General features: G+C 51.8%; 1 protein-coding gene across 2 annotated transcripts; it reads left to right on the top strand.

The window, feature by feature from the left end:
* The first annotated feature begins 786 nt into the window (after window positions 1-786).
* Window positions 787-27047, top strand: Zswim4 (zinc finger SWIM-type containing 4). 2 transcript variants are annotated; one of them, XM_021170736.2, is made up of 14 exons: window positions 787-982; window positions 2728-2929; window positions 6898-7254; window positions 8847-8995; window positions 9076-9226; window positions 11184-11351; window positions 11858-12208; window positions 13708-13845; window positions 14064-14318; window positions 14637-14772; window positions 17934-18088; window positions 20527-20690; window positions 23887-23968; window positions 25209-27047. In XM_021170736.2, the coding sequence occupies exons 1-14, from the start codon at window positions 845-847 to the stop codon at window positions 26066-26068; spliced, it is 3306 nt and encodes a 1101-aa protein (XP_021026395.1). In that variant the 5' UTR covers window positions 787-844; the 3' UTR covers window positions 26069-27047. The 2 variants fall into 2 exon arrangements, with proteins under 2 accessions (XP_021026395.1, XP_029336565.1); XM_029480705.2 differs by having other exon boundaries at window positions 8847-8926.
* The last annotated feature ends 476 nt before the right edge of the window (window positions 27048-27523 follow it).

Below are 27523 nucleotides of genomic sequence, written 5' to 3' on the forward strand. Positions count from 1 at the left end.
ATGCTGGAGAGGCCGCGAAGGTAGGAAAACGCAGGGTTCTCTTAGGTCATGGGGGTGGGGTGTGGAAAAATGACGAAGATGGTGAGTGGCTTCCGCACTGTGGAAAATATAAGCTGAGTCAGGGGGAAAAAACGATTCGAAGTGGGGGATTTGACATGCATTAAGTCCAATCTAATGAAACTAACACTCTCATGGGTCGAAATGGGCAATTTCATGTTCATTCCACAGACGTAGAAAGGATTGGGGTGTCTTAGCTCGCAGCTCAAGAGGAACTCGTAAAGTTAACAGCCCACAGCGAGCGCATTGCTAGGAAGGACTGTGCTGGCCCTGGCCGGCTCTTAGAGCATCCAAACTGTACCAGTGGCCCAGAGAGGTTATGTGAGTTTCTAGGGTCATTACAGCTCAGAGAGAGTCAACCCCGGCCGGGAGGCGGCCGGAAGCGACCCTCCGTAAACAAAGCCGTGTGTAGGCGCAGCCCCAGCCGCCAGGCTAGAGGGCCGGCCCAAAGAGGCGGAGAAGGAATGTTGTGAATGAACGTGAGACCGCCCCGAAACTCCTCACAAGGCCAAGCCGTGGGGTCCCCTCATTTTGATTGGCTCATACCGCCCCGTGATGGACAGCGACTCTTCTTGCGACCTTTTATTGGATGGCACAGAAAAGACGGACGTGGAGATTGTCGAATGAACAGCGGCATCTTGGAGGCGGGTCTTCGAAGACAGCCAATAGAAAGGGAGAAATAGGGCGGCGGGGGCGGGGCCTCGTCTGAGGAGGCAGCGGCTGCTAAGACGGCTTCATTGTTGTGAAGAGTCTTAAAGGGGCCGCGTCGTCCGGCCGGCTCGGCCGGATGGAGCCCCCGGCGGCCAAGCGCAGCCGGGGCTGCCCCGCGGGGGACGAGCCTGGGACCGGGGCCCGTCGCAGTCGCCCCGAGCCGTTGTTGGACCTCAGCGCCAAGCGGGTGGCCGAGAGCTGGGCCTTCGAGCAGGTAAGGCCCCGGCCTGCCCCAGGCCTCACACCTCGCCCCCTCCCCAGCAGCCAGCCCCCCACACCGCCACCCCGGGCCCCGCACCCCGAGCCTCTCTGCCCGCGACTCTCCGGGTCTCTATTCTGACCTCTTCTCTTCCTCAAGAGACACACCAGCCCAGAGACCCACACTGCCCCACTCCTGCCATAGGGTTTCCCTGTCCCACCCTCCAGGAAGAAGACCCCCGCCTCTGCAGGGCCTATACATGACATCCCTGTATCCCTTTGCTCCAGTCTCCAGAGCCCACCAGTCCTCTCCAGATCCCCCGACTGTGGGACAAGAGGCAGGGTCACTGAGGGAAGGGCTCTGTGCCCCTCCTCCCCCGTCCCCCTCCCTCCAGCTCTTCCAGAGCCAAGATCGGGATACAGAGGCAGAGAGGCTCCTGGAACCCCTACTCTGTGACTTGGGAGTGGAGTCCCGAAAAAAAATTCCCCTCTCTCTGTCTAAGGGTCCCCCAAGAAGATGGGAAGGGTCCGAGGCTCCTCTCAGTCCCGTACAGCTGTCTTTCAGTCTGACTTTGAGGGTGTTCTTGGCCTCACAACTCGTCCTGAGTTAGGATGGATGGGTTTGGGCTGACCGTGGACTGAGCAGGCTCTGATTCATGACCGGAAAATCCCTCCTTAGTCATCTGCCAACTGTCAGGAGCCCAATCCCTGACTCCCCCTTCTCTCGTAGAAACCTTGGGTAGGGCCTCAGTGCTGTTCACCCTATGTGACATGCACAGAAGAACCTTAAAACTGTCTTCAGGACTCTCACAGATCTGCCTTGGCCCAGCCAGGTGCTAAGAGAACTCTGGGCAGGTTCTGGAGCCCTTGGGGAGTTGTTCTTACTTTGAGGAAACTGGGGCACAGAGATGTTGAGAAACTTGCCCAAGGTCACCCAGCCAGTCACTAGCCAACTCAGATTGGAACACAGCCTCGAATGCTGGTTCTATATTCCTTGGAGTCTACAGGGGATGGCAGGTCAGCCCTTCCCTCCTAGGGAAGGGGCTTTTTTTTTTTTTTCCTCAGGGGAGGAACAGGGGAAGAAATTCCCAGGGTGGAACTGATGTTGGGAGTCTGAACAATTTGGTTTAGGGATCCTGAAGAGCTGAGTTCATTTCATCTCTGATGTAGTAATGCTGACCCCTTCAGGTTCTCAAGCTGTCATGACGGCTTCCTCAGGCTCGTTCTGAGGCTGTGACACTGACACAGTGCTATGGTTTCAGCATCTTGTGTTCCTGTGAAGATGCCATCTCCATAAGGGGCTGACCAGAGGGAAGGCTAGGAACCCACGTCCTCGGTCTTTGTCACACGTGTATCTAACTTCTTGTCCTGCACAAAGCCTGGGCTTAGGAGGATTTTACCCCAGACCCCTGCGACCTGCCAGTAAGAGCTTCTAGAATGTTAACTATGAGCCAGGCACTGTTGTAAATAAATATGATTGTATTGGAACCTATTTTGTTGCTGGGAGTTTCATTGTGTCACCCAAGCTGGTGTTGAACTAGTTGACACAAGTATAGCCTCCCAAGTAGTTGGGACTTCAAGGTGTACCACCATTCGTGGCTCACTTGTATATATTTTATCTTCCCAATCTCCATAGGATGGTTGATTGTCACATTGCTATTTTATACTTGGGAAGACAGACTCAGAGAAGTCAGGTGCTGCTTATAAACAGCAAAGCCAGGATTCGATCCCAGGTTTCTAACCCAGCAGTGCTCCCCACAGGTGGAGGAAAGGTTCTCCCGGGTGCCGGAGCCGGTTCAAAAGCGCATTGTGTTCTGGTCTTTTCCAAGAAGTGAGCGGGAGATCTGTATGTACTCCTCACTGGGCTACCAGCCCCCAGAAGGTGAGCAGGACACCCGGGTACCATTCACCCGTGGGCTGCACCTGCTACAGAGTGGGGCTGTGGATCGAGTGCTACAAGTAGGTGAGTGAGCCTTCCACCCTGAGGAGGCATGGAGATGGGGAGGCTGGAGGTGAGTGAGCCTCCCATCTGGGGAGGCATGGAGATGGGGGAGGCTGGAGGAGGGAGGTGGGCCAGGGACTGGGGAACTTCCAAGAACCTGCTCTGAGGCCCTGGTGAGATACCATGGCATTCTCCAGGTACAGCACTGGGACGGCAGAGGCAGGAGATGGAGAGGCCAGCCTGAGCTTACATAGTAAGATCCTGTTTCAATGAGGCAGATAAAATGTACTAAAGATAATGGTATAGTAGGCTTCAGAGACTGGAACATAGTGGAGGCTCAGCGAGAGGAAGGTGAACCAGAAAGTGGATGTACAGAAGGCCCGGCATCAGCAAGAGGACCCAGGTAAGGGAAGAGGAGAGCAGTGGAGCTCGTGCTGGATCCCAGGATGGCTCTTGCTGTAGGGATTGAGACATGGCTGATAATTCTAGAATGTGGGCTTTAGACTGGAGACGGGATTATGAACTGAAGGTGAAGAATGTCAGGCAGCTGAACTGATGAATGGAAAAAAATGTGGAGAAACAAGGAGGAAGCAGGGTCCCAGGGAGGGCCAGAGGGTTGACCACAGGAAGAGCCAGTTCCTGCCCTCACACAGAGGGCATCTGCGATGCAGTGGCGTACAAAGCCAAGGGGAAAATAGTGTGAAGACTAGATGTGGTGGTACACAGTTATAACCCCAGTGCTTAGGAGGCTGGGACCAGAGGACTCAAGGTCATGATTAGCCTGGACTAAACAGTGAACCCTGCTCTGAAAACCAAAAGAGTCTTAGTGTGGAGGCACATGCCTAAGGCAGAGGTAGATGGATCTCTGTGAGTTCCAGGCCATCTAAGGCGTCATAGTGAGACCCTGTCCCAGCAACAAACAGAATGATCCCAGGCCTCAGTAGCTGGACCCAGGTAGAAGCTGGGGGAGAGTGTGACGATTAGGCAGCCATGTCCTGGGAGAGACTGTGATCAAAGGCTTGCAGCCACGTGTAGAACAGTAGAGTGACTATAGTTGACAAAAATTTATTGTGTTTTTTATAAAGAACTAAAAGGAAGAAGTTAGAAGCTTCCAAACACAGAAGTAATCACTGTGAACAGAGCTGGAAAAGCCAGTCACCTGTTCTGCTCGTCATGTGTTGTGTTGAGGAACCGTACTCCATGGATGTGGACGGCTCCTGTGTGCTGATGGGGAGAATGACTTAAGTTAAAAATAAAATAAACAAGTGTCAGGCCATGAAGTGCGGGCTCAGACCTCAGGCAGCAGATCTGGGAGAGAGTGCAGACATCTGAGGTCAGCTCTCAGAGTTGCTGTTGCATATCAGAGGTCTCAGTGAGGCTGAAGAGCAAAAATTAGAGCTAGAGGAGAAAACAGACTCTGAACCCCAGGCAGTAAGCCCAGTAGTTCTGAAAAAGAAGAAAAGAAAAGACCAGAGAAGGCTGGATTTAGGAGATAGGGAGGAAGGTGAGGAAAGATCTTAGATGCTAGTATTGAGCATGGAAAGGGACCAGTAGTGATGGAGCCAGAACATGAGTCAGACTTTATCCTTTGCCTTCCATGATAGCTGGTCAAGGCTCAGCCAGGGTAACCCTGCCTGGCAGCCTCTGTACCCCTTTTCCTGGGCATAACCTAGCCACAGGCCCCATGGGCACCCCTGGTATGAGGAAGCCATGCCTTGCATGACGCACGTTGCATCAGGCTGCCCAACCAGTCGGATGAGCCTGACAGACACCCAGACTGCCCAGGGCTTGCTCCATCATCCCCTTGCCCTCAAGTGCCACAGGCCCTTGGCATGTTCTTAGGAAGTTCAGAGCTTCTGAAGCTGTTGTAACCATAGCAACCCAAGGGCTGGGGAAAGCATTTCAAACATTGTGTCTATGGTTTTTTTTGTTTGTTTGTTTGTTTGTTTGGGTTTTTTTTTTGTTTTGTTTTTTTCGAGGCAGGGTTTCTCTGTAGCCCTGGCTGTCCTGGAACTCACTTTGTAGACCAGGCTGGCCTCGAACTCAGAAATCCACCTGCCTCTGCCTCCCAAGTGCAGGGATTAAAGGCGTGCGCCACCATGCCCGGCCGTGTCTATGTTGATGATACTATTTATTGATCATTAGAATAAGGACAGATTAGCAAGGGAGATGGCTCATTTGTTAAAGTGCCTGCTGTCCAAGCGTGAGGACCTAAGTTCAGTTGCTCAGCGTCCATGTATAGTGTTAGATGTCCGTAACACACCACTGAGAGTAGGAGGACCTTTGTGGCTAACTGGTTAGCCTAGCCAAGGACTAGCTTCATGTTCAAGGAAAAAAACCTGTCTCAGAGAATTAAGGCGGAGGCCCAGGGAAGTTGCTCACTGTGTTTCTGTTCAGATAGGAGGGTAGCCTGGGACTCAGAAGCCCAGGAACCATAAAGCTCTAAGGGGAAAAGGTGTCCCAGTGGAAGGGCATCCTGAGACAGGGGGCCCAGGAGCCACGTAGGTCTGAGGTGGGACAGTGTCCCAAGGGAAGGCCATCCTGAGACATGGGGGCCCAGGAGCCACACAGCTCTGAGAGGAATGCTTCTTAGCAGAGGTGTTGCAGCTCCTGGAAACAGGGGGGGAGGGGGGGCAGGTCCCCCAGCTGAGCTGAGGAACTCAGAAGCCTCAGCCCTCCTTCACTTGTTTGCTTCTTCACTTCTCTTCAGTGCTTTTCTTCAGATGAGAGAGTCACACCAGGCAGAAAACCTCATGAAGGAGATTTCTTGTAGGGTCCAGGTGTGGACGGATGAATCCAGGGATGGCTGCCCTCTGCTCCCAGGAGCGGACAGCAGGGAAGTGAACAAAGGGCAGGGCTGTAGGATTTCTGAGGGGGTGGCACTTTTCAGGGCAGAAGTTTCCAGATTGAGGATTGGTGGTTTCAAGTCTAGCTTGGGGAGCTCAGGAATTGGTGGGGTTTCCTGTTCAGGCTTGGGTGGGTTTTCCTGCTCAAGGATTGGTGCCTTTTTTTTTTCACCCCGTTTTCACTGCACCAGGCCAATGGGTTAGGGTGGGAAGTCCTTCCTGGCCACAGGCAGCTTTGTCTGAGGAGCCATCTCTGTGGAGCTGCTTAGGGAGGTTGGAGAGAAGATGTGGCCACAGATGTGGACAGTTCCTGCAGTGGTGTTTCAGCAAAGCCTTAGGCTGAGACAGGAAAGGTGTCCACCGTGGACAGCTATGGAGGGAGAGCTCCTACTGAGGGGGAAAGGAGGTGCATCACCATGGACAGCTTCTGTGATGCTGCAGGCAGAGGAGCTGTGGGTGCTGCCATTTTGACAGCTCCTGTCAGGGGCACCTTACCCTGGCTGTAGGCTGGGACAGCTGCTGCTGTGATGACTTTTGCAGAGCACCACATAGGGACTTTACTCACACCTTTAATCCTGGCACTCAGGAGGCAGAGACAGGCATATCTCTGAGTTTGAAGCCAGCTTGGTCTAAATGGCCTGTTCCTGAACATGCAAGGGTACACAGAGAAACCCTGTGTCAAAAAAACAAAGGTAAATAAACAAGGTGAAGACCAATTGAGGCCATCCCCCCAAAAAAGATCAGGTGGGGGTTGTTTGTTTGTTTGTTTGTTTTCCAAGACAGGGTTTCTCTGTGTAGACCTTGGCTGTCTTGGAACTCACTCTGTAGACCAGGCTGGCCTTGAACTCAGAAATCCGCCTGACTCAGCCTCCCAAGTGCTGGGATTAAAGGCGTGTGCCACCACTGCCCGGCCTAAGGTCGGGGGCGTTGTTTGGACTTAACTTTATCAAGCCATTCTAAACGCTTGTGACTAATTCATCTAGCTATTAGAATGACATGTGGAGATCATCGTTGCTGCGTGTGCACAGATGGTGAAACTGAGGCATGAATAGGTTAAGTGGTCCATACTGGGCTTCTCAGCAGAATTGTGCATCAAGGTCTTGCTGGGGTGATCCAGTCTCCTCAGTGTGTGTTTTGTCTTAGGATTCCACCTGAGTGGGAATATTCGAGAAGTGGGGGGCCCAGGAGAGCCAGAGCATCTCTACCACGTCTCCATCAGCTTTGACCGCTGCAAGATCACATCTGTGAGCTGTGGCTGCGACAATCGGGACCTCTTCTACTGTGCCCACGTGGTGGCGCTGTCATTGTACCGCATCCGTCATGCTCGCCAGGTGGAGCTGCGGCTGCCCATCTCGGAGACTCTGTCACAAATGAACCGGGATCAGCTTCAGAAGTTTGTGCAGTATCTCATCAGTGCACACCACACTGAGGTGCTGCCTACCGCCCAGCGGCTTGCTGACGAGATCCTTCTGCTGGGCTCTGAGATCAACCTGGTTCATGGTGAGCAGAGGGAGGAAGGGGCCATGATGCAGAAGCAAGCAGAGTGGGTGCCATGACGCCCTGCTTTGGGGGTGTGACACACCAAGAGACAGGCACATCCTGAGGTGCCTGAGCCCAGGGCACCTGGGCAGTTAGAAACAGGGAAGTTGTGACACTGCCCTGTCATCTCAGGACTAGGGAAGCTGAGGTGGATTGAAACATAGTGCCACCCTGTCTCATGTTCAGAGAGAGAGGGAGGGAGGGAGGAGAGAAAGAGCAGAGGGTTAGTCCCAGGGTGAAGGCTTAAAGATGAGAATCACTGAGTTATGAATGAGGTGTGCAGCCCAGGAGGCATTGGAAGGGAGGGGTCTGCTGCTGGTTTGTTTGGCTATAATGGTAGAAAGGTAACAGTAATGGATGGGAGCTAACTCAGGTCATGGGATGCTGGGTGGATTCTAGGAGGTTATTTTATGATTCATCGCCAGGGTGAACTGGTGCCGTGGAAGAGTATGGGGATGAGCAGATGGATAGATCAGTACAGTGCAGTGAGGGGACTGAGCATTGGAAGGGTGGCTGGGAAGAGATGGCTTGCATAGGACTCTGAAAGGCCAGTGGGTATCCAGGGATAGTGGCACACACCTTTAATCCCAGCACTCAGGAGGCTGAGGCGGATGGATCTCTGAGTTTGAGGCTAACCTGATCTACATAGTGAGTTCCAGGACAGCCAGAACTACAGAGTGAGACCCTTCCTTAAAAAAAAAAAAAAAAAAAACAAACAAGCCAGGCAGTGGTTGCGTACGCCTTTAATCCCAGCACTTGGGAGGCAGAAGCAGGTGGATTTCTGAGTTCGAGGCCAGCCTGGTCTACAAAGTGAGTTCCAGGACAGCCAGGGCTAGAGAAACCCTGCCTCGAAAAAACAAAAACAAAAAACAGACAGACAGACAGACAGACAGACCAGTAGGTGTGCATGCTGGGGACTGGTAGGTAGATGTTCTGGGAGGAGCATGGAGCAGTGATAGGTGTGATGGAAGCATGTTTGTGAACCAGAGTAGCTCAGGAGTGCACAACATGTCTGATGGGTTGATAAATCCAAGGCGAGGTAGTTTGAGTGTCAAGACAAGTCCAGAGGGTGGGCAGGTGGAGTCATAGGATGAGTGCATACATTGTAGGTGGGCTGGAGGCAAGACTGATGAACCAGGCCGTGTACGGGATGTGGGTGTGGAGGAACTGGTATGGAGATGAGGAGATGGATAGAAACTGGCTTAATACGGATGGGCGGTGTCCGGTAAGATGATGGATGAGGAAATGGATGAGTGACTGATGTTTTGTGGAAGATGAATGGACACATACAGTGTTTCCATAGTACCTGACTAAGTGAATGAAGGGGCTTGTAGTATTTGGGACCAATGCCTGAATGGACAGATGTATTCGTGGTAGAATATTAGGTGGATGGAAGAGAATGGTGGAGAGATGGATGGTTGGATAAATGAGTGTGTGGAGGACAAATGGATGGGTGGTGAGTTGATAGGTGGATTGCTGGTATGGTGGAATGGATTGTGGACTTTGGAGGAATGGACACAGGAGGAGTGGACACTCTATACTTGTCCCTGCAGGTGCCCCAGATCCCACGGCGGGTGCAGGCACAGAAGATGCCAACTGCTGGCATCTGGATGAGGAGCAGATCCAAGAGCAGGTGAAACAGCTGCTGTCCAATGGTGGCCACTATGGGGCCAGCCAGCAGCTGCGCTCCATGTTCAGCAAGGTGCCAAGGCTGGGGCTGGGCAGAGCAGAGGGCCCGCCCGGTATGCACTTCTCTTTCTTACCACTTGTGTCTCTGCACAGGTGCGGGAGATGCTTCGAGCACGGGACTCCAATGGGGCACGCATGCTAATCCTCATGACTGAGCAGTTCCTGCAGGACCCTCGCCTGGCCCTGTGGCGGCAGCAGGGTGCTGGCATGACAGACAAGTGCCGGCAGCTGTGGGATGAGCTGGGTGAGGCTCCCATTCATGTTAGCATCTGTGCCCCAAATCTCTTCTCCACCTAACATTATTAAGTATTTCCAACATGCCAGCCACCTACTGGGTGCTGGAACTCCCAGAGAGAACAAAACATAAAACTCTGGCTCTCCTGGGATTAATATCCAGTAGGGAAGATCATGATTAATGTTACATGTTTTGGGCTGGGGATATAACTCAGTGGTTGCAGGCTTGCATAGCATGCATGCTCCAGCAAATGTGGATGGATATGTTCATGGATGGGGAGTGGATGGAAGGATCTGTGCTTGCACAGATGCTTAAGTGCTACATAGCTTTGTCCCATGGTGTCCCAAATCTTCCAAGGCACAGACATCTGGGATGCCCAGAAACCTGAAGTAAAACCAGCCAGTGTTACAGAGACTTTGTATATACCCTTTCTGTATAGTTTTGTCTTGTTTTGATTCAGGCTGACCTCAAGCTCACAGTGTTGCAAGGGATGACCCTGAGTTCCTGGTCTTTCTTCCTCTACTTCCCAAGTGCTGGAGGGCTCACTGGTTACCACCAAAGATGGCTAGATTGATTGATCAATTGATTGATGCTGAAGATAGAACCCCAGGTTCTGCTAAGCATGTACTGCACCCTGAGCTGGGACTCACTTGGTCCTTGGTGTTCTCTCAGTTACCTCCAGCTAACTTAAAGTGCAAGATCAGGGCCACAGAGATAGTTGTCATAGTATTGTTTGAAGAATAATAACAAGAAAAAGATGGCTGTTTCTATCCAGTAAAGACACCATTTTTTGTTTTTTTTTTAAGTCCTTTCAATTCAATCCATGGTTGATAGAATCAACAGATGTTGGATCCTTTAATGTGGGGCTGAGGACTTTAGGCTACGCCACAGCTCACAGTTTTACAAAACTAAATAGTGTCTTCAGCTTTGTTGGGCCCCACCAGTGTAGCAGAAAACCAACCAGACCTCTGTCACATTGGGTGTGGCACAGCCAGTGGTTGGATGTTTATGTGTCAGGAACCCGGCCTCAGGATCGTTCCTAGCACCAGTGTGAACACAGTTACAGAACACGTAGGGAAGTATCCCAGTAAAACATAGCTATGGACACTTTCTGGTTTTAGCCAGTCTTGCTCTGTATAGCTCAGGCTGGCTCAGTTCTGCTTAGCCTCCCGGTGCTTGGTTACAGGCATGTATAACCTGCAGCTACTCCCGTTTCTTTGAACTTTGTATCATTTGCACAAATCTCAAAATAATCTTTTTTCTTTTTAATATTTTCCTCACCATTAAAAAATGTGAAAATGTGGCAGAGCTAGTTGGAAATACCCATAATACAGTACCTTGGGGTCTGAGACAGGAAAGTGGTGAGTTCCAAGCTAGCCTGGGCTACAGAGCGAGACCCTGCCTCAGAAGAAGAGCAGAGATAATCTTAACTTGATAGTCACTTGAAGAGAGATCACAAGAGAGAAAGAAACGCCAGACTGTGGGTTGACTTTATTGTCTGTACAGTGTTTTGCCCATTGGCTGCTGTGCGCTGTGTTAGATGGTAAAAGGCAGCGTCGACAAGGAGAAAGAAACAATGCAAAAGCACACTAAGCTAAGCAGGCCTGAGTCCTGGCTTGCAGTTCACATGCAGTGTGACCTAGAGCAAGTGGAGTTTCTGTACTTCAGGTCCCCGACCTAAATTATATTTACTTATATTGTATATATACATGTGTGTGGCCGTACCATAGTGCACACGTGTAGGTCAAGGGCAGCTTTGTGAGCTCTCTCCTTCCATGTGGGGGTCCGAGGGACTGAACATGGGTCATTAGTCTTGATGGCAAGCGCTTTTACCCACTGTGCCCTATCACTGGCCCTATTTTATTTCTTTACCCATGGATAGGACACATGCCCAGGCTGCAGCAGCTGCTTGTCAGCCTGTGTTAATGATGTTGGCCTGGATACTGAGTGTCTGTCTGCTCTTCAGGGGCTTTGTGGGTCTGTGTCATTTTGAGCCCACACTGCAAACCAGATGAGCGGTCGGGATGGCTGCAGCTGCTTGGCACATGGGACAAGCTAGATGTGTGCCCACTGGAGGAAGGCAACTACTCCTTGGACATCCCCAGCCTACAGCCTGCTCCAACCTCCAGGACAGGTAGGAAGGGGCCTGTTCTGTTTCCAGAAACCATCACCACTTACTCTAGTTCAGCCTCCTGTCACCGCACTGTGTCCCAGGAGAGAGCTGAGAGGGCCATCCAGAGGGAGCAAGTGCCTGGGGCAGGAGTAACGATGGTGCTCACTAGGCCTCCCGCTAGCAAAGGATCAGTGAGAAGATGGACTGGGAAAAGGACAGGAGCCCAGCGTGAGGGGCCATGCTGTGAGTGTGGGTGCGGCAAGTAAAGAGGGATATGGAAGAAAGGCAGTAGAGAGGTCAGGGAGAAGCAAAGATGGAGGAGAGAAGGGAGGAGCAGAGAGGAAAAGACATCCCACCTGTGTGGCAGCACCATGACAGATGCCAGCCCCTTTCCCCTTGAAGATTTGTTTCAAGAACTCACATCCATTACCTGCCTAGGGTGGAACCTGGGGTTGGCACCTGGGGGGAGCAGCTGGCACAGTGTGACTGCCAGCACCATCATTACACACTGAGCATATCTCCTGCAGGCTCAGAGGATGAAGAGGAGGTGACAGCTGCCAGCCCTCGCAGGACAGTTTTCAGCCGAGCACTGCAGGCTGGAGAGTTGCACTGGAATGACAGCCACCTACAGAGGATCCTGGCCAGTGATTCCTGTGGCCCCACCCTCACTGGCAGTATGGGAAGTGACAAGCCAACCTTTGACCCTCAGGGCCACCCCATCTGGCTGGGCGAACCTTTCCCTACTGCCTGTGCACGGGTGGATACTTTGCGCGCCCATGGTTATCCCCACAAGGCTCTGCGGCTGGCGTGTGCCATAATCAACACCCTGCGCCTGCAGCGGCGACACCAGCTTGAGAGCTACAAGCAACAGAAAAAAGGTAAGTGGGGACCCAGGAGCCCGAGGCACACGCCAGGCCCATGAGAGGTGTGGGTACTGTTGCCCCAGCTCCCGCTCTCGGTATCACAGGCAGAAAGGACTTTATCATTAAAAAAGCACTGTTGGTTGGATCTGAAGCACTGTGTAGTGGGAGAACTCAGTGGGTCAGGTGCAGTTCTGTGGTAGAAGACTGTTACAATGCCTGAAGACTTCGGTCTCCAGAGAAAGCAAAAGAGTGAGGGATCGGGTGAAACTGTTTAGCATCCATGTGCAGTTCTCGGACCTCCGTTTGCACCTTGCCGTGGCCACCCTACTCACAGGGCTATTGCCTCAGAACATTGATGGCATTCCTTCTGTTCATCCACATGTCACGCAAGCAGGCTGGTTAATGTAGAGGCTTCCAGACCTTGGAGTAGGCAGGTTTCTGCTACATGACCCCCGAGATACGCTTTGCAGGGTATAGAGAAGCTAGAAGATTGAACTGTTTGATACAGAATTTGCTCACTTTTAAACATGGGCAACAAATTGAGTTGTGTTTCAAATACACAAACGTGGGCTAAGGGTTTGGTTTATTAGGTAGACTGCTTGCCTAGCCTTCAGGAAGTGGAGGCCAGAGAGTCAGAACGTCAAGGTCGGAGGTCAAGGCCCATCTAGACCATGTGAGACCCTGTCTCGATGGATGGATGGATGGATGAAAACAGAGCTGGGGAAATGGCTTAGTAGGTAAAGTGCTGGTTGTCAAGCATGAGAATCTGAGGATTTCTGAGTTTGTATACCCTGTTACCCACATAAAAGCTGGGCATGTTGCTGTCCCCTGGTGCTAGGAGTTGAAGACAGGCAGATCACAGGGCATTGCTGGCAGCAAGTCGGGCTCCAGAACTGAAGTTTCACCGAAGCGCCTCTGTCTCAAAAGATACAGGTGGCTGGAGGAGGAGCCCAACCCTGAACTTTATCCTCAGTACATGCATGGGGCATGCACACTTGCATACACGTACACCACATGTACACAGATACATACACCAGTCACACTGAACAGAAGGAGAGAGGCTGTGACTAATCCGGGGACAGAAGGAAGGCCCTGGCTGAGGTCTTGGCAGACGCTGATGAGGTTGAAGAGTGTAAGGGAAGAACAGGCTCGAGTGGTGGAGTCAGAGGGAATCTCCAGGTACCTCAGGGGATAGTGCAGGCAGAGCTCAGGCAAGGTGCATTGTTCCAAGGTCAGTGGAGGTCAGTGGATAGGCAGCCCTTCAGAACATTCAGTTGTCCATCATTGAACTTTCATATTGCCCCCCCAGGGGGGCCTCAAAGCCTTTGAGCTTGGCTGTAGAGATGGGGAGTGGGGTAGGACTAGAAAAAGAGAGCACTGTTTTGCACGTTGCAGGAAGATGAGGTGGCACACAGGCTGGCACATGGCGTTGGGAGACTGCTGTGGGGATGGGAGGGGAAGCCTCCAGAGCTTGGGTGGATAGGTGGATAGAGCCCACCTCTTCCCATCTGCAGAACTGCTCCAGAAAGGTGCTACTGGTGTCACAAGCACTGAAGGTTGGGTGGGCCATCCCCTGGATCCCATTGGCTGCCTCTGCAGGGCACTGCTGGAGGCCTGTCGCCTGGAGGAGGAGCCTCACTCTCTTTTCCCAGGTACCCACCCTGAAAACACTTGCAGGAAGGCCAGCACCCAACTCTGCTGGCCAGATACTGCCCTATCAAGGCCAGGAGCCAGTGCTTGAAGTGAGGGGGCTAAGAGAGTTGGGACCCTCTCTGAACCTCTCTTCACTTCTGTCACCAAGCTTGGGGTCAAGGGTGGCTGGGGGGGAGGGAGGTCTAGTCCTCAGCAGATGTGGACATGTTTTCCCCAGACTCAGCCCCAGAGAAGCGAAAGCTGGCCTACCAGCACGTGCTGGTGCCGGGGAGCTCTGGAGAGTCCTACTTGGCACTGGCACTGGAAGTGGCACTCCTGGGGCTAGGGCAGCAGCGGGCCCTGCCGGAGGGACTGTATGCCCAGGACAAAGTGGTGCGCAATGAAGAGCAGCTACTGGCCCTGCTGGAGGAGGTGGAGCTGGACGAGCGGCTGGTGCAAGTGCTGCGAAAGCAGGCTGGGCTGCTGCTGGAAGGTGAGCCCACTCTCGGCCTCCCCGCACAGCCCTGTGGGTCAGGTGTGAGGCCTTGCCGCCTGGCCTCAAACTACTACTGGTCCAAAGATGCTATGACTCGTCAACCACCACACTGTAAACCCCGCCCCATATCCTGGCCCCTCCCATGGCCTAGCCCTATTGGCTCTTTGCTAAGTGTTCTCCCCCTATTGACTAGAACACGTGCACCTCATCCTCCCTCGCTAAGCCCTGTTGCCTAGGGACCCCTCTCTTCTTCCGCGCCTCCACTTGCATTTGGAGCACAGGGATAGTGCAGATGAACTCACCCTGTCTCTGTAGGAGGCCCTTTCAGCGGCTTTGGAGAAGTGATTTTCCGGGAGAGCGTACCCATGCACACCTGTGCCCGATACTTGTTCACTGCTCTGCTGCCCCACGACCCAGATCTGGCCTTCCGCCTGGCGCTCCGAGCCATGAGGTAAGGGTGGAAGAAGGAGTAAGCGGCTAGGAGTCCCACCTCCAAGCCGGGCCTCAGTCTAGTGAATGAGGCCTCCCGTGGCTCATGCAAAAGGGTGTGTGTGTTACCGTTAAATGGAAATGTATAATACATTGAGAGTGATTAACAGCTAGGGACCCCAAACAAGCTCAAAGTGCAGGCTTTTTCTAGAAGGGTTTGTCTCGGCCTACCTGAGGCTCGGTGGACTTGAGTAGCTGGTTTCCTGCACTGAGGGTATGACTCAACAGTATTACAGTTGCCTGGATGTTTTAAGGTCGGGGTCAGTGCCCAGCAGTGGCCATATGACACAGGTGTTTTTTCAGCAGTAGTTCTATTCATGTTTAAAATACATAGAGGTTAGTGGCAGCATTAAGTTATTCAGCAACTGCGTCTGCCCTAAACAGACCAGATAGTGTGCTGGTGGTTGCAAAAGCAGAGCCGGGTGCTGACAGGACTCATGCAGATGGTGCTGCAGGGCACAGGGAGAAGAGAACAGAAAGAGGAAGGACTTGGACAGAACGCTGCTGCAACTTCACATGAGGGCTTTGAGGGGACCTGGCAGGCAATTTTAAAACTAGTGGAGGGAGCAGAAGGGCTGTGTGGAGCTCCAGGCACTGGCCTGGCCTGCAGAACCTGGTTGGCTCCCCGAGAACACACTGGTTCCCAGAGCACTGCAGGAGTGAGGGTGTCCTTTTCCCTTCTATGGTAGGGTCTGTGAAGGAAATGTGGCTCCTGAGCTCCCCGTGGGCCTGTGGGTAGAGCCAGCTAGAGGAAGGGCTAACACAGGGGGTGTATCTACTGCCTACACACAACTCCTCCCAGTCACAAACCAGCTGATTCCCAGGGCATCTGAATGTCTGGCCCTCTCTGATGAGAGTTGTTTAAAGCAGAATGTCATGTAGTTTAGGCCGGCCACAAACTCTCTATAGCCAAGGCTGACCTTGAACTGACGATTCTTCTGCCTGCACCTGGTATTGTGAACACGCAGCACCGCACTGCTAAATACATTTTCTTTCTCTGTCTTTTGTTTGTCTTTGTTTTTTTGAGACTGGGTTTTTCTGTGTAGCTCTGGCTGTCCTGGAACTCACTCTGTAGATCAGGCAGGCCTCCAACTCAGAAATCCGCCTGCCTCTGCCTCCCAAGTGATGGGATTAAAGGTGTGCGCCACCACTGCCCAGCCTTAAATGCATTTTCTTGTCTTGTTTGTTTGTTGGTTTTTTGAGACCCAGTCTCTGTGTGTAGCCCTGGCTGACCTGGAACTTGCTCTGTAGACCAGGCTGCCCTTGAACTCTGAGACTCACCTGACTTTGCCTCCTAAGTGCTGGGATTAAAGGTGTGTGCCACCACTGCTAGGCTGAAATGCATTTTCTTCTTAATAGTTGGGTGGGATGACACAGGTCTGTAATCCCAGCACATTGAGTCTAAGATCTCAAGTTCCAGAGCAGGTTGAGCTGAGTAACAAGACTGGATCTCAGAACTAGACAGGTGAGACATGGTGAGAAAGAAAGAATGGTAGTGGGAAGACATGGGTAATTAGAGTCGGACGGTGACAGAGACATGGATGTGTATTTGACACCTATGATCCAGCTTTTCCAACTCTCACCCTACTCCATAGCAGAAACTCTTTTTTTTTTTTTTTTTTTTTTTTTTTGGTTTTTCGAGACAGGGTTTCTCTGTATAGCCCTGGCTGTCCTGGAACTCACTTTGTAGACCAGGCTGGCCTCGAACTCAGAAATCCACCTGCCTCTGCCTCCCGAGTGCTGGGATCAAAGGCGTGTGCCACCACGCCCAGCTGCAGAAACTCTTAATAGTCAGCATCCCGTCCCCACCTTTGAGAATGTCCCCATTGTTTTCCCTTTCTCTTTTTCAGGGTGACAGACTGTGCAGACTGGCCTGGGACTTTTTTTAAAGTAGTTTTTTTTTTCTTTTTCTTTTTTTTTTTTCTTTTCTTTTTCTTTTTTAAAAAGATTTATTTATTATTATATACAAGTACACTGTAGCTGACTTCAGACACACCAGAAGAGGGCATCAGATCTCATTACAGGTGGTTGTGAGCCGCCATGTGGTTGCTGGGATTTGAACTCAGGACCTTCGGAAGAGCAGTCAGTGCTCTTACCCACTGAGCCATCTCACCAGCCCAGTAGTTTCTTTTTTTAAAGTAATTTATCTTTACTTTGTATGCATTGGTGTCTTGCCTGCATGTCTGTGTGAGGGTGTCAGAGGCTCTGAAGCTGGAGTTAGGCAGTTGTGAGCGGCCATGTGGGTGCTGGGAATTGAACCCAGGTTCTCTGGAAGAGCAGCAAGGACTTAGAACTGCTGAACCATCTCACAACCTTGTAGCCTCTGCAGTGCTGCAGAGCTGCACACCTGCCCCACCAGACCTGGCTTGTTATCTGCTCCGCCTCCTGTTCATGACTGAAGAGCTGTGGTGTTTCTCCCTGTGCCTGTCTTATCCTAGTGAATGTTCCCACCATATAGCTGCACCTGCTGATATTTCATTCCTCCTATGGCTGAATAGTACTCCTTTGTATGTGGGTGTTACGTTTTCTGTAGCTGTTCATCATGTTGACCGCCACATTGTGGCCATTGTGAATTGTACAGTATGCAGCAGGCACCCCCTTTAACATACTGATTTACTGTGGACATGTGCCCAGCACTGAGCTTGTTGGGTTGAGCATATACGTGTGTGTGTGTGTGTGTGTGTGTGTGTATGGGGGTTGTTTCTGTTTGTAGTCTCCAAGGAACTTGAGAACTTCTGCTTTCTGTGACAGTTACACTAGCTCACATGGCGACCATGCATAAGCTTCTGTTCTCTATTGTTTTTTTTTTGGAGCAGTGGCCCAAGTGCAGGGTGCTGTGCTTTATTAGGCACTGCTCTAATGCTGAGCTCAGACGCTGCACCTCAAGAGTTCCCCGTCCTCCCTACCCTTGTCAGGATGTATATCTTCTCTGTATGGCAGTAGCCAGTAAAATTCCAGCTATTCTTTTGATAAGGTGCTGGGGATAGAACCCAGGGCCTTTGTGGTGCTGGACTCTACAGACTGAGCCTTGCCCCCTTCCCCATCACCCTCCCTGGGAGATTCTCATGGGGGCAGCAGGCAGCAGTGGCAGCTCACTCTGTGCTTTCTTCTCCCCTGCTCCAGGCTGCCTGTGCTGGAGACAACGTTCCCCGCTGGAGACTCTCACCCCAACCCACTGGACTCCATCATGAGTAACCGCTTTCCCCGGTGGTTCATCCTTGGCCACCTGGAAACCCGCCAGTGTGAGCTGGCCTCCACCATGCTGACGGCTGCCAAAGGTGAGGGCAGTGACAGCTATCCTTCTAGGGTCCTGCTGTCCCCTGACTCCCTCTTTATCCTGCTTCCATTTCCTACCCACACTCACCCTTCACTTCTTTGCTGTTTTCATTTTTAATTTTCTTTCTTCTTTAGGTTTCATTTATCTTTTTGTGAACGGGTGTTTACCTGAATGTCTGTCTGTGCATCATGGAGCCATGGAGGCATCAGATCTCTTGGGTAGAGTTCCAGACAGTTGTGAGCTTTAACGTGGGTTCTAGACATGGCTAGGATCACTCCGGTCCTCTTCAAGAGCAGCAGTGCCCATAACCACTGAGCTGTCTCTCCAGCTTGCTTTTGTTTTAAGACATGGTCTCACATGAGTCCCAAGCTTGCCTGCAGTGCACCATGCAGCCCACCCTGGCCTTGACTCACGATCTTACCCCTTGGCCTCATGTTCTGCCACACCAGCTCTACCCTTACCAACTGTCTCCTCTGTACTACGGCTTGCACATGCTCTGTGAGGACCCAGTGCTGCCAGGTGGCAGGTAACAAAGCTATCCCAAATCCCATGTTCTATGAAGAAGATGTATAGGCAGCTAGCCAGGGCCTGGATCAGTAGTAGAGACCCTGCTTAGCACGTGTGAAGCCCTGTGCTCCCCCAGTACCACAGGGACACACAGATGGCCTGGGGGATGATGGCTCATTTGGTAAAGCACTTGCCACACCAGCCTGAGAGAGGACTGGGGTTCAGTCCCCAGATTCCATAAAACAGTGGGTGTAAGGGTAGGTGCCCTGCCTTTAATCCCAGCACTTGGGAGGCAGATGCAGAAGAAGGCATATTTCTGTGAGTTTGAGGTCATCCTGGTCTACATAGTAAGTCCCAAGCTGGCCAGAGCTACATAGTAGGACTCTGTCTCTGAAGTAAAATAAAAAAGGCTGGTATGGTAGCATACACTTGTTGCCCCAGCACTGGAAAAGTGAGACAGAGGACCCTCAGGGTCTGCTGGATGGCCAGCCTTGCCCTAAGAGAGAAGGGTGGAAAGGCGGCTCAGTGGTTAGGAGCACTGTCTATTCCTATAGAGGACCAGAGTTCAATTTCTAGCACCTATGTGTTAGCTCACAACCATCTGTAACTCCAATTCTAGGAGACCCAACACATCCTTCTGGACTCTGCAGGCACCAGACAAAACGCCCATACATATAAAAATATAATAATGTGTTCTTTTAAAAGGTGGGCAGTGCCCGAGGGATGACATTCAAGCTTGACTCTGGCCTCCCCATACATGTATATACACATATCTACACTCACATAAACACATACATGTATATACACATATCTACACTCACGTGAGCACACATATGTATATAATACACATATCTATACTCACGTGAACACACACATGTATACACACATATCTACACTCACATGAACATACACAAAACCGGCAGACAGTAAACAAGGAGGAGATCACCATGCACAAAGAGGGTACTGGTGTCACGTGGGACACCAAAGCAGGCAGCCTTGTCTTCTTTCCTGTGGTGCTGAGGGTGGGACCCACGTCTTGTGTAAGCTAGGCCAGCACTCTGCCACTGAGCTGCACTCCCAGTTCCCTGCTGGAACTTAAACACACACCCATATGAGAGGCAGAGCTATGCTTGGGCTGCAGTAACACAGTAACACAAGCTGGGCAGCTTAAGTGTGATTCTCATAGATTAAGAGGCCAAAGTCCAAGATTAAGGTGGCAAGAGGGTCGGTTGGCAGGAGGGCTCCCTTCTTGGTTTACACACGCTGTCCTCACTTAGTAGAGGTGGTGGGAGAGGGAAGGAAACAAAGTTCCCCTCCCAGGGCCTTGGCCTCTGACTTCATCTAACCCAGCAGGCCGTCCCATCGTGGGTTTCCAACATAAGAATTTGGATGGAGAAGGGGACACAGTTTAATCCACACTGCCTTTCAAGAACATTTGAGGCAGAAGGACATAGCCAAAGCTGAGGCCCTGAGGCTGCATCACAGCTGTGATATCTGAGGAATGGGGTGGAGGTGCAGCTCAGAGTTCCTGCCTAGCCTCCTCCAGGGATGGCCTGGGAGTGGGACTTAGAGTGGGCTGCTAACCTAGAATGTGTGATGCCCCAGCTTCTGTTCCCAACACTGAAGTTAGGATCAACAGAAGACTCCTGAGACTGGAGCATAGTAGGGGAGCATAGACTTGATGGAAGTGGTGATGATTTGAGCAAAGCCAGCATGCAGAGCAGATGGTTAACACACACTAGGTCTATCCCCTAGCCGTACAAACAGGAAACAGCTAACACTTAGGGAGCCTCTTAAAGCTACCTCTTTGCAGAAGCATTGCTGAGTTCCCTGCCATACACAGGAGGTCCTGTGTGAGGATTGGTGTGAGTGGTCATTCGGCTTCTCTTTACTGCTGTTCCAACTGTGGCCTCTATTACTCCTTCTGCCCAGGAGATACCAAGTGGCTGCATGCGGTTCTGGGCTCTGTCCAGCAAAATATCCACTCCCCAGCCCTGCTCTTCAAGTTGGCACAGGATGCCTGCAAGACAGCCACTCCAGCCAGTGCACCGCCAGACACCGTGCTGCTGGGCATCGCACTGGAGCTCGGCCTGCAGGTACCCCAGCTGACACAGCAGGAGGGGGCGGGGCCTGCGGTGGTTGAGGGAGACCCTGCCCCTGGGGCAAAGTTACCTCTAAGGGTAGAGTTATAGACCAAAGTTGAGGCGATAAGAGATCACTGTAGGTTTGATGCTCATCCCTGGACTGTGGTTGAAGCTGAAGGATGGGCCACACGAGGGGCTGAGAATGCTGGTAGAATGCGTGCTAACATGCACTAAGCCCTGGGTTCCAGCCTCAGCACCACGTAAGCCAGGTGTGGTCTAGCATTCAGGAGGTGTAGGCAGGAGTCAGAAATTCAGGGTCAACCTTGGCTACATAGAGAGTTGGAAGCTAGCCTAAGCTATTTGAGACCCTGTCTCAAAAATAAATAAACTCATTAAAAAAAAACCCAGCTCAGATGCCAGGTGTGACTGCAGGGCTATAGTAGGTTGTACTGGGTCCTCTATTCCATACCCAGTAGAAAAAAAATGTTTTTTTTTGCCTCTTGGTGCCGTTGGTTAAAATAAAAACCATGAGGCTAGAGAGATGTCTCAACAGTTAAAGTGATTGCTCTTCCAAAGGACCCATGTTCAATTCCCAATACCACATGACAGCTCACAACAGGCTATAACTCCAGTATCAGGGGACCTGGTATCATTTTCCTGCCTCTGCTACTGCACAGATGCAGGAACAGACATAGACAGGGGCAGAACACTATGGACATCAAATATAAGCAAAGTAAGGACGGTGAATGCAGCACACTTAGCCAGTAAGGAACGCCCCTGGGACTGGGACAGAGTAAGGCTAGCGGGGGTAGGGGTGGGAGGTGTTGCAGTTCAGGTGAAGGGCTTCCTGGGGTTGAGCCTTGTAAGCAAGAGCTGTAGCTGAATATCACTTTCTACGATGGCAGGTCTGAGGGCAGTCTTCATGCCGTCCATAGGTGAGCAGTCAAGGGCATAGATCTGTGGGGTCCTCGCAAGGCTAGCCGGGTATGGGGACTGAGGACAAGGCAAGAGATGAAGTAAATATGTGCAAACAGCTTCCCGTGGTGATGCACACCTGCCACTGTAGTACTGGGAGGCTGAGCTCACAGCCAGTATGGGCTACAGACCCTGTCTCAGGAAAGACCAAGCCATGTGAGAGTGGTTGTCGAGACGGCTCAGTCAGTACAGTGCTTGAAAGGCAAATTAGGTGCCCAGACCAAGGTTAAAAATATAATTAAAAAGCTGTAATCTGCTGAGTATACTGATGCACACCTTTGATCTCAGCACTTGGGAGGCAGAGGCAGGTGGATCTCTGGGTTCGAGCCAGCCTGGTCTACAGAGCAAGTTCCAGGACAGCCAGGGCTACACAGAGATACCCAGGGAGATATGAAGAAGAAAAAGCTATCATTCTAGCATTGGGGAGTGGGGGTGGAGACAGACAAAGCCCTAGGGTTTGCTGATCCGCCATTGCAGCCTAACAGGTAAGACCAAGATGGGCACTGGAGAGCTAGCTCACTGCTTGAGAGTACTTGTTGCTCTTGCAAAGGTCCCAAGTTCAGTTCCCACTACCCATGTCTGGCAGCTCCCTAGCACCTGTAACTCCAATTCTAAGGGGGTACAACTCCTCTGGCCTCCAAGGGCACCTGCACACACATGCACATACTCACATCCATATACACATGATTAAAAACCATTTTAGAGGAGAAGGGTTCAATGTAGGGTCTCTGTGTGTGGCCCTGGCTGTCCTGGAACTCACTTTATAGACCAGGCTGGCCTCGATCTCAGAGACTTCCCGGATTAAAGGCAGGATTAAAGGATTAAAGGCATGTGCCAAAACCAAAAAATTGTTAAAAAAAAACAACGCTGTGGCTAGCTCCTGAGCAGTGCACCTATGGTTGCTGTCTGACCCCCGCATGCAGGCACACTGTGGACTTAAGGCACATACACACAACCAAAGAGACAACCTAGGACAACTTGCACAATAGGGACTTGTCATTTCCAGACTTCATAACTCTAGGGATCAGTGAGGGAACAACAAGACTGGAGAGAAGAGACCATTGTGGGGGCTCACAGAGACAGATTCAGGACTGGGCCTCAGGACAAGCAGACATACATGTAAGAGGTTTCTTAAAGTTGCAATTCACAGGGCAGGGGCTGAAGGTCATGCACTTTGGGACTCGGGGAAGAATCTTCTGACTTGAGGTATGGAGCTTTCCAGAATGAGAGGCAGGTTGGTTGTTATAAGTATGACTTTAGTGAGGCCTTAGGTCCTAGCAGCGCTAGTCAGTGTCACTGCAGAGAGCCCCAGCCATGTCACCTTCATTTTCACAGCACCACCGTGCAATAGATTCTCCTTTTGAAGATTTATTTTTGTTTATGTGTGTGTGTGTGTGTGTGCGCGTGTGTGTGTGTGTGTGTGTGTGTGTGTGTGTGTGTGTTAGTATACACAGGTACAAGCAGATACTCAAGAAAGCCAGGAAAGAGGGTATCTCTTGGAGCTAGAGTTGGGACATGGGTGCTGGGAACTGAACTTAGTCCTTGGGAAGAGGACTTAAGCATTTGAAGCGCTGAGCCATCTCTCTAGCCCCTGATCTTTGTTTTATAAGGACACTAAGGATCACCCGGGTTTCCGTGCTGGCATGGCAAGTTCTTTACTACCTGAGCGACTTTCGAAGTTCTTTTTTTCCCTCCACTAGTTTTTCCAGGCAGGGTTTCTCTGTGTAGCCCTAGCTGTCCTGGAACTCAGTCTGTTGACCAGGCTGGCCTCGAACTCAGAGATCTGCTGGCATCTGCCTCCCAAGTGCTAAGACTAAAGTTGTTTGCCATCACTCCACATTCATGTTTTAAGGATTTTATTTTTAATTTTGTGAGGGTGTGTACGTGTGTGAGATGACTTGGGCTGTGTGTGGATGTGTGCATACGTGTGTGGGTGCCCTCAGAGGCACTGGATATCCTGGAGCTGGAGTTAAAGGTGGTTATGAGCCGCCTACCATGGATGCTGGGAACCAAACTCCCACCCTTTGCTTGAGCAGCAAGTGCTGTTAATCACTGAGCCTCTTTCGCAGCACCTCCTCCCAGTCTGTGTTTTTATCTCTATTCCATAGAGCCAGAAACTGAGGCCAGAGATAGCTCACCCAGGTCTGCTGCATTAGCTCTGCCTCCAGCCTCCTAGGTCCTAAGCCATCAGCTGTAGCAGGACTCTGAGGACCTCCCTTCCCTTTCCCTCCAGGTGATGCGGATGACACTGAACACGATGACTTGGCGGCGCAGGGAGATGGTTCGCTGGCTGGTTAGCTGCGCCACGGAGATTGGTAAGTACCTGGAAGGGACGGTGAGGAAATCAGACAGGCACCAGAATAACTTGCCCTGCTTGGCATGCTATGCAGCCCTTTAACCCTAGCACTCAGGAGGCAGAGGCAGGTGAACCTATAGGCTGTGGCCTGCCTGGCCTACAGAGTGTTCCTGGGTAGCTGAGGCTTCATAGTAAAACTCTGCCTCAAAGCAAACAGATAGAAACGAAAGAAAGCAGGCCCTTCCTTCCCTGTTACCAGCTCTAGGCCAGCCTGGGAGGGAGCATCAGGTGGGGTGATGGTCAGGCTGAGCTAGTTAGGAGTCCAGGGAGGCTACAGATGCTAGCCACCCCCAGGGCATCCACTCAGTCCAACCACTCTTGCTCCTTTGAAAAGGGGGGAAATTTCCTACCCAGACATGACAGTGCACCTGGAATCTGAGCACTGGGAGGCTGAGGAAGAAATGAGACCCTGTCTCAAGACTCTGTGGGCCAGAGCTATCGCTCGGAGCTAGACTCATTGCTTAGCAGGGACTGACCTTCCCAGTGGCAGTAGAAAAGGTAGGCTGGGTGTAGCTCATTTGATAGAGTGCAAATCTAGCATGCACCAGGCCCTGTGTTCTCTCTGGACATGGTGGTACATGACTAATCCTGGCACTTGGGAGGTTGAGGCAGGAAGACCAGAAGTTGATCCTTAGCTACACAGCAAGTTTGAGGTAACCCTGGACTATGTGAAAGCTTGTCTGGTCTTTTTTTTTTTTTTTTTTTAATTAGTCAATTTTACATGTATGGGTGTTTTGCCTGCATGTATATCTGTGTGCCACATGTGTACTTGTGGAGGTCAGATGATCCCTTTGAGTTGTGACTGGCTTAAGTCACCACTTGGGTGCTAGGAGTCAAACCCAAGGCCTCTGAAAGAGCAGCCAGTGCTCTTAACCACTAAGCACCTCCAGCCCCATGAGACCTTGTCTTTATAAACAAAACAAACAAACACTAATTGGGCGTGATGACCCACACTTGTTATCCTAGCTCTTGGGAGGCAAAAGTAGTTGGATCTCTGAGTTTGAGGCCAAGTGGGGCTGCAGAGTGAGATTAACTGCGCCCCTTCACACACACACACACACACACACACACACACACCAAAAAAAAACCAAAAAAACTGGTGAAGCTGGGAGGATTCAGAGCCAATGGTTGTAGGGTGGGAAGGGAAAGGGCACTGTCTGGCTGCACAGATACACACTCCACCCTCTCCCCATACCCAGGCCCACCAGCACTGATGAGCATCATGAAGAACTGGTACTCCTTGTTCACCCCAGTGGAGGCGGTCACCATAGTGGCGGTGACAGGCACCACGCATGCCACTTTGCTGCGACTGCAGCTAGATACAGCTGGGCGAGAGGAGCTCTGGGCTTGTGCCCGCACCTTGGCACTGCAGTGCGCCATGAAGGATCCCCAGAACTGCGCCTTGCCAGCCCTGACCCTGTGTGAGAAGAACCACGCGGCCTTTGAGGCTGCCTACCAGATTGTGCTGGATGCTGCAGCCGGCGGCCTCGGCCACGCCCACCTCTTCACGGTTGCACGGTATATGGAGCATCGAGGCCTGCCTCTGCGGGCCTACAAGCTGGCCACGCTAGCCTTGGCACAACTCAGCATTGCCTTCAACCAAGACAGCCACCCCGCAGTCAACGACGTGCTCTGGGCCTGCTCCCTCAGCCACTCGCTGGGGCGGCACGAATTGTCGGCCATTGTCCCTCTCATCATCCGCAGCATCCACTGTGCACCCATGCTCTCAGACATCCTGCGACGCTGGACACTCTCAGCACCCGGGCTGGGCCCACTGGGGGCCCGCAGGGCTACCAAACCACTAGGGACTGACAGGGCACCACTTTGTCAGCTCCTGGATGCTGCGGTAGCCGCATACATAACCACCAGCCACTCTCGCCTCACCCACATTAGCCCACGCCACTATGGCGACTTCATTGAGTTCCTGGGCAAAGCTCGAGAGACTTTCCTTCTGGCACCAGATGGGCACCTCCAGTTCACACAGTTCTTAGAGAACCTGAAACAGACCTACAAGGGGAAGAAGAAGTTGATGCTGTTGGTTCGGGAACGGTTTGGCTGAGGAACTGCAGAAAGCTGAGAGTATGGGTGTCCCCAGGCCCACCTTCCTCAAACAGGAGGCCCCTGGCTACTTGCAGTAAAGTCACAGAGGTGGGAGGCAGAGGGTGACACCATTCCAGGTGTGTGCCTAGGAGTGTGCAGACAAACGGGACATGCGATCTGAGGATCCGAAGCCATACTGCTAACTAGACCCTGCAGGGAGTGTGTGCCTGGGCACCTCACAAGGAAGAAGCAAGCTCTGGCTCTCCCAGACTCCCAGGGTCAGCTGGGACTTCCAGGAGAAGGGCTGGGCCAGAGTGAAGTTAGGCCTCCAACTCAGTGCAGCAGATGCTCCAGAGCCCGGCTGGAGCCTAGGCACTTCACATCAGGGTAGTTACTTCCCACTGTGTTTCTCCCCTCTCCACAGCTCAGGGCTCCTGTCCCACTGCCCTGCGCCCCCAGCCCCAGCTTTCCAGCACAAATGCCTCACCCCCACTGAAGGATATTAAGAGGTCTTGGGCCTCTGCCACATACCTCACCCCCAAATACCCTTGTCAAGCCAGGGCCTGTCTTCTCTTGGGCACCAAGGTCACAGGGTAGGCTGGGGACAGCTCTCTGCTGGCCAGACCCCACCACTAGTAACTGGATACACAACTCAGGAGCCAGGCTGCCCTCCAGCCTGCTGTGGGAGGCACAGGCAGACAGCCAGGGACCCCGTTCTGTCTTCCTCTTGCTCTGCACCTCCATTTGTTTCCCCACTTCCTTAGTTTCCCCATGTCTGCATCTCTCTCAAGTCCCAGCTGCTGACTGGCCTTCATTTATCCCAGGCCTTGGCCCAGGGAGGAAGAGAAGGGAGAGCCTCCACCCCAGATGAACCTGTCTTCTCTCTTGTATATTAAGGAAAAAGTTGGCATCATTTTGTAACTTTTTTTCTTATTTATTGAACCCCATACTGTATTCTTTTCCTTTTTTTCTTTTTTTAAAAAAAAGATTGAACACAACTTCTTTTTAACTTCAAGACTGGGTTGCATTGCTAACACAAACACCCGGCGCCAGGGGTACCTACCACCTGCTCCATTAACCAAAATATTTTCCATCTCTGTTTTTGGCCACAACTTCAAGAATGGGACAGGAGGGGCTGCTGGTTTCATCATGGCATCATGGTGACACGAAGAGCCACCTCTCGCTGGTGGCTTTACTGCTTTTCCATCTGCATGTCATAATCTCTGCAAGTCAGCCCAAACCTAGAGTCTGTAGGTTTTTGGAAAGTGCACCCAGATTGCACTGCCCTTCATTGCAGGAAATGACCACCAGGGGGCGCCTGGCTCCAGACAACGTCATTCGGAGCTCCGGAGGTCGCACCAGGTGCGGAGGGCAGCTGGGGACGCCTGTGTCCCCAGTGACCTGCCCATTGAATTTTTGGGCTGTGGATGAGACTCCCGTTCCTTAGATGGATTCATCCAGCAGACGGCCTGGG

Source organism: Mus caroli, unplaced genomic scaffold (assembly GCF_978045245.1).
Source record: "Mus caroli unplaced genomic scaffold, Mus_caroli_1 scaffold_10, whole genome shotgun sequence".
Lineage (NCBI taxonomy): Eukaryota > Metazoa > Chordata > Mammalia > Rodentia > Muridae > Mus > Mus caroli.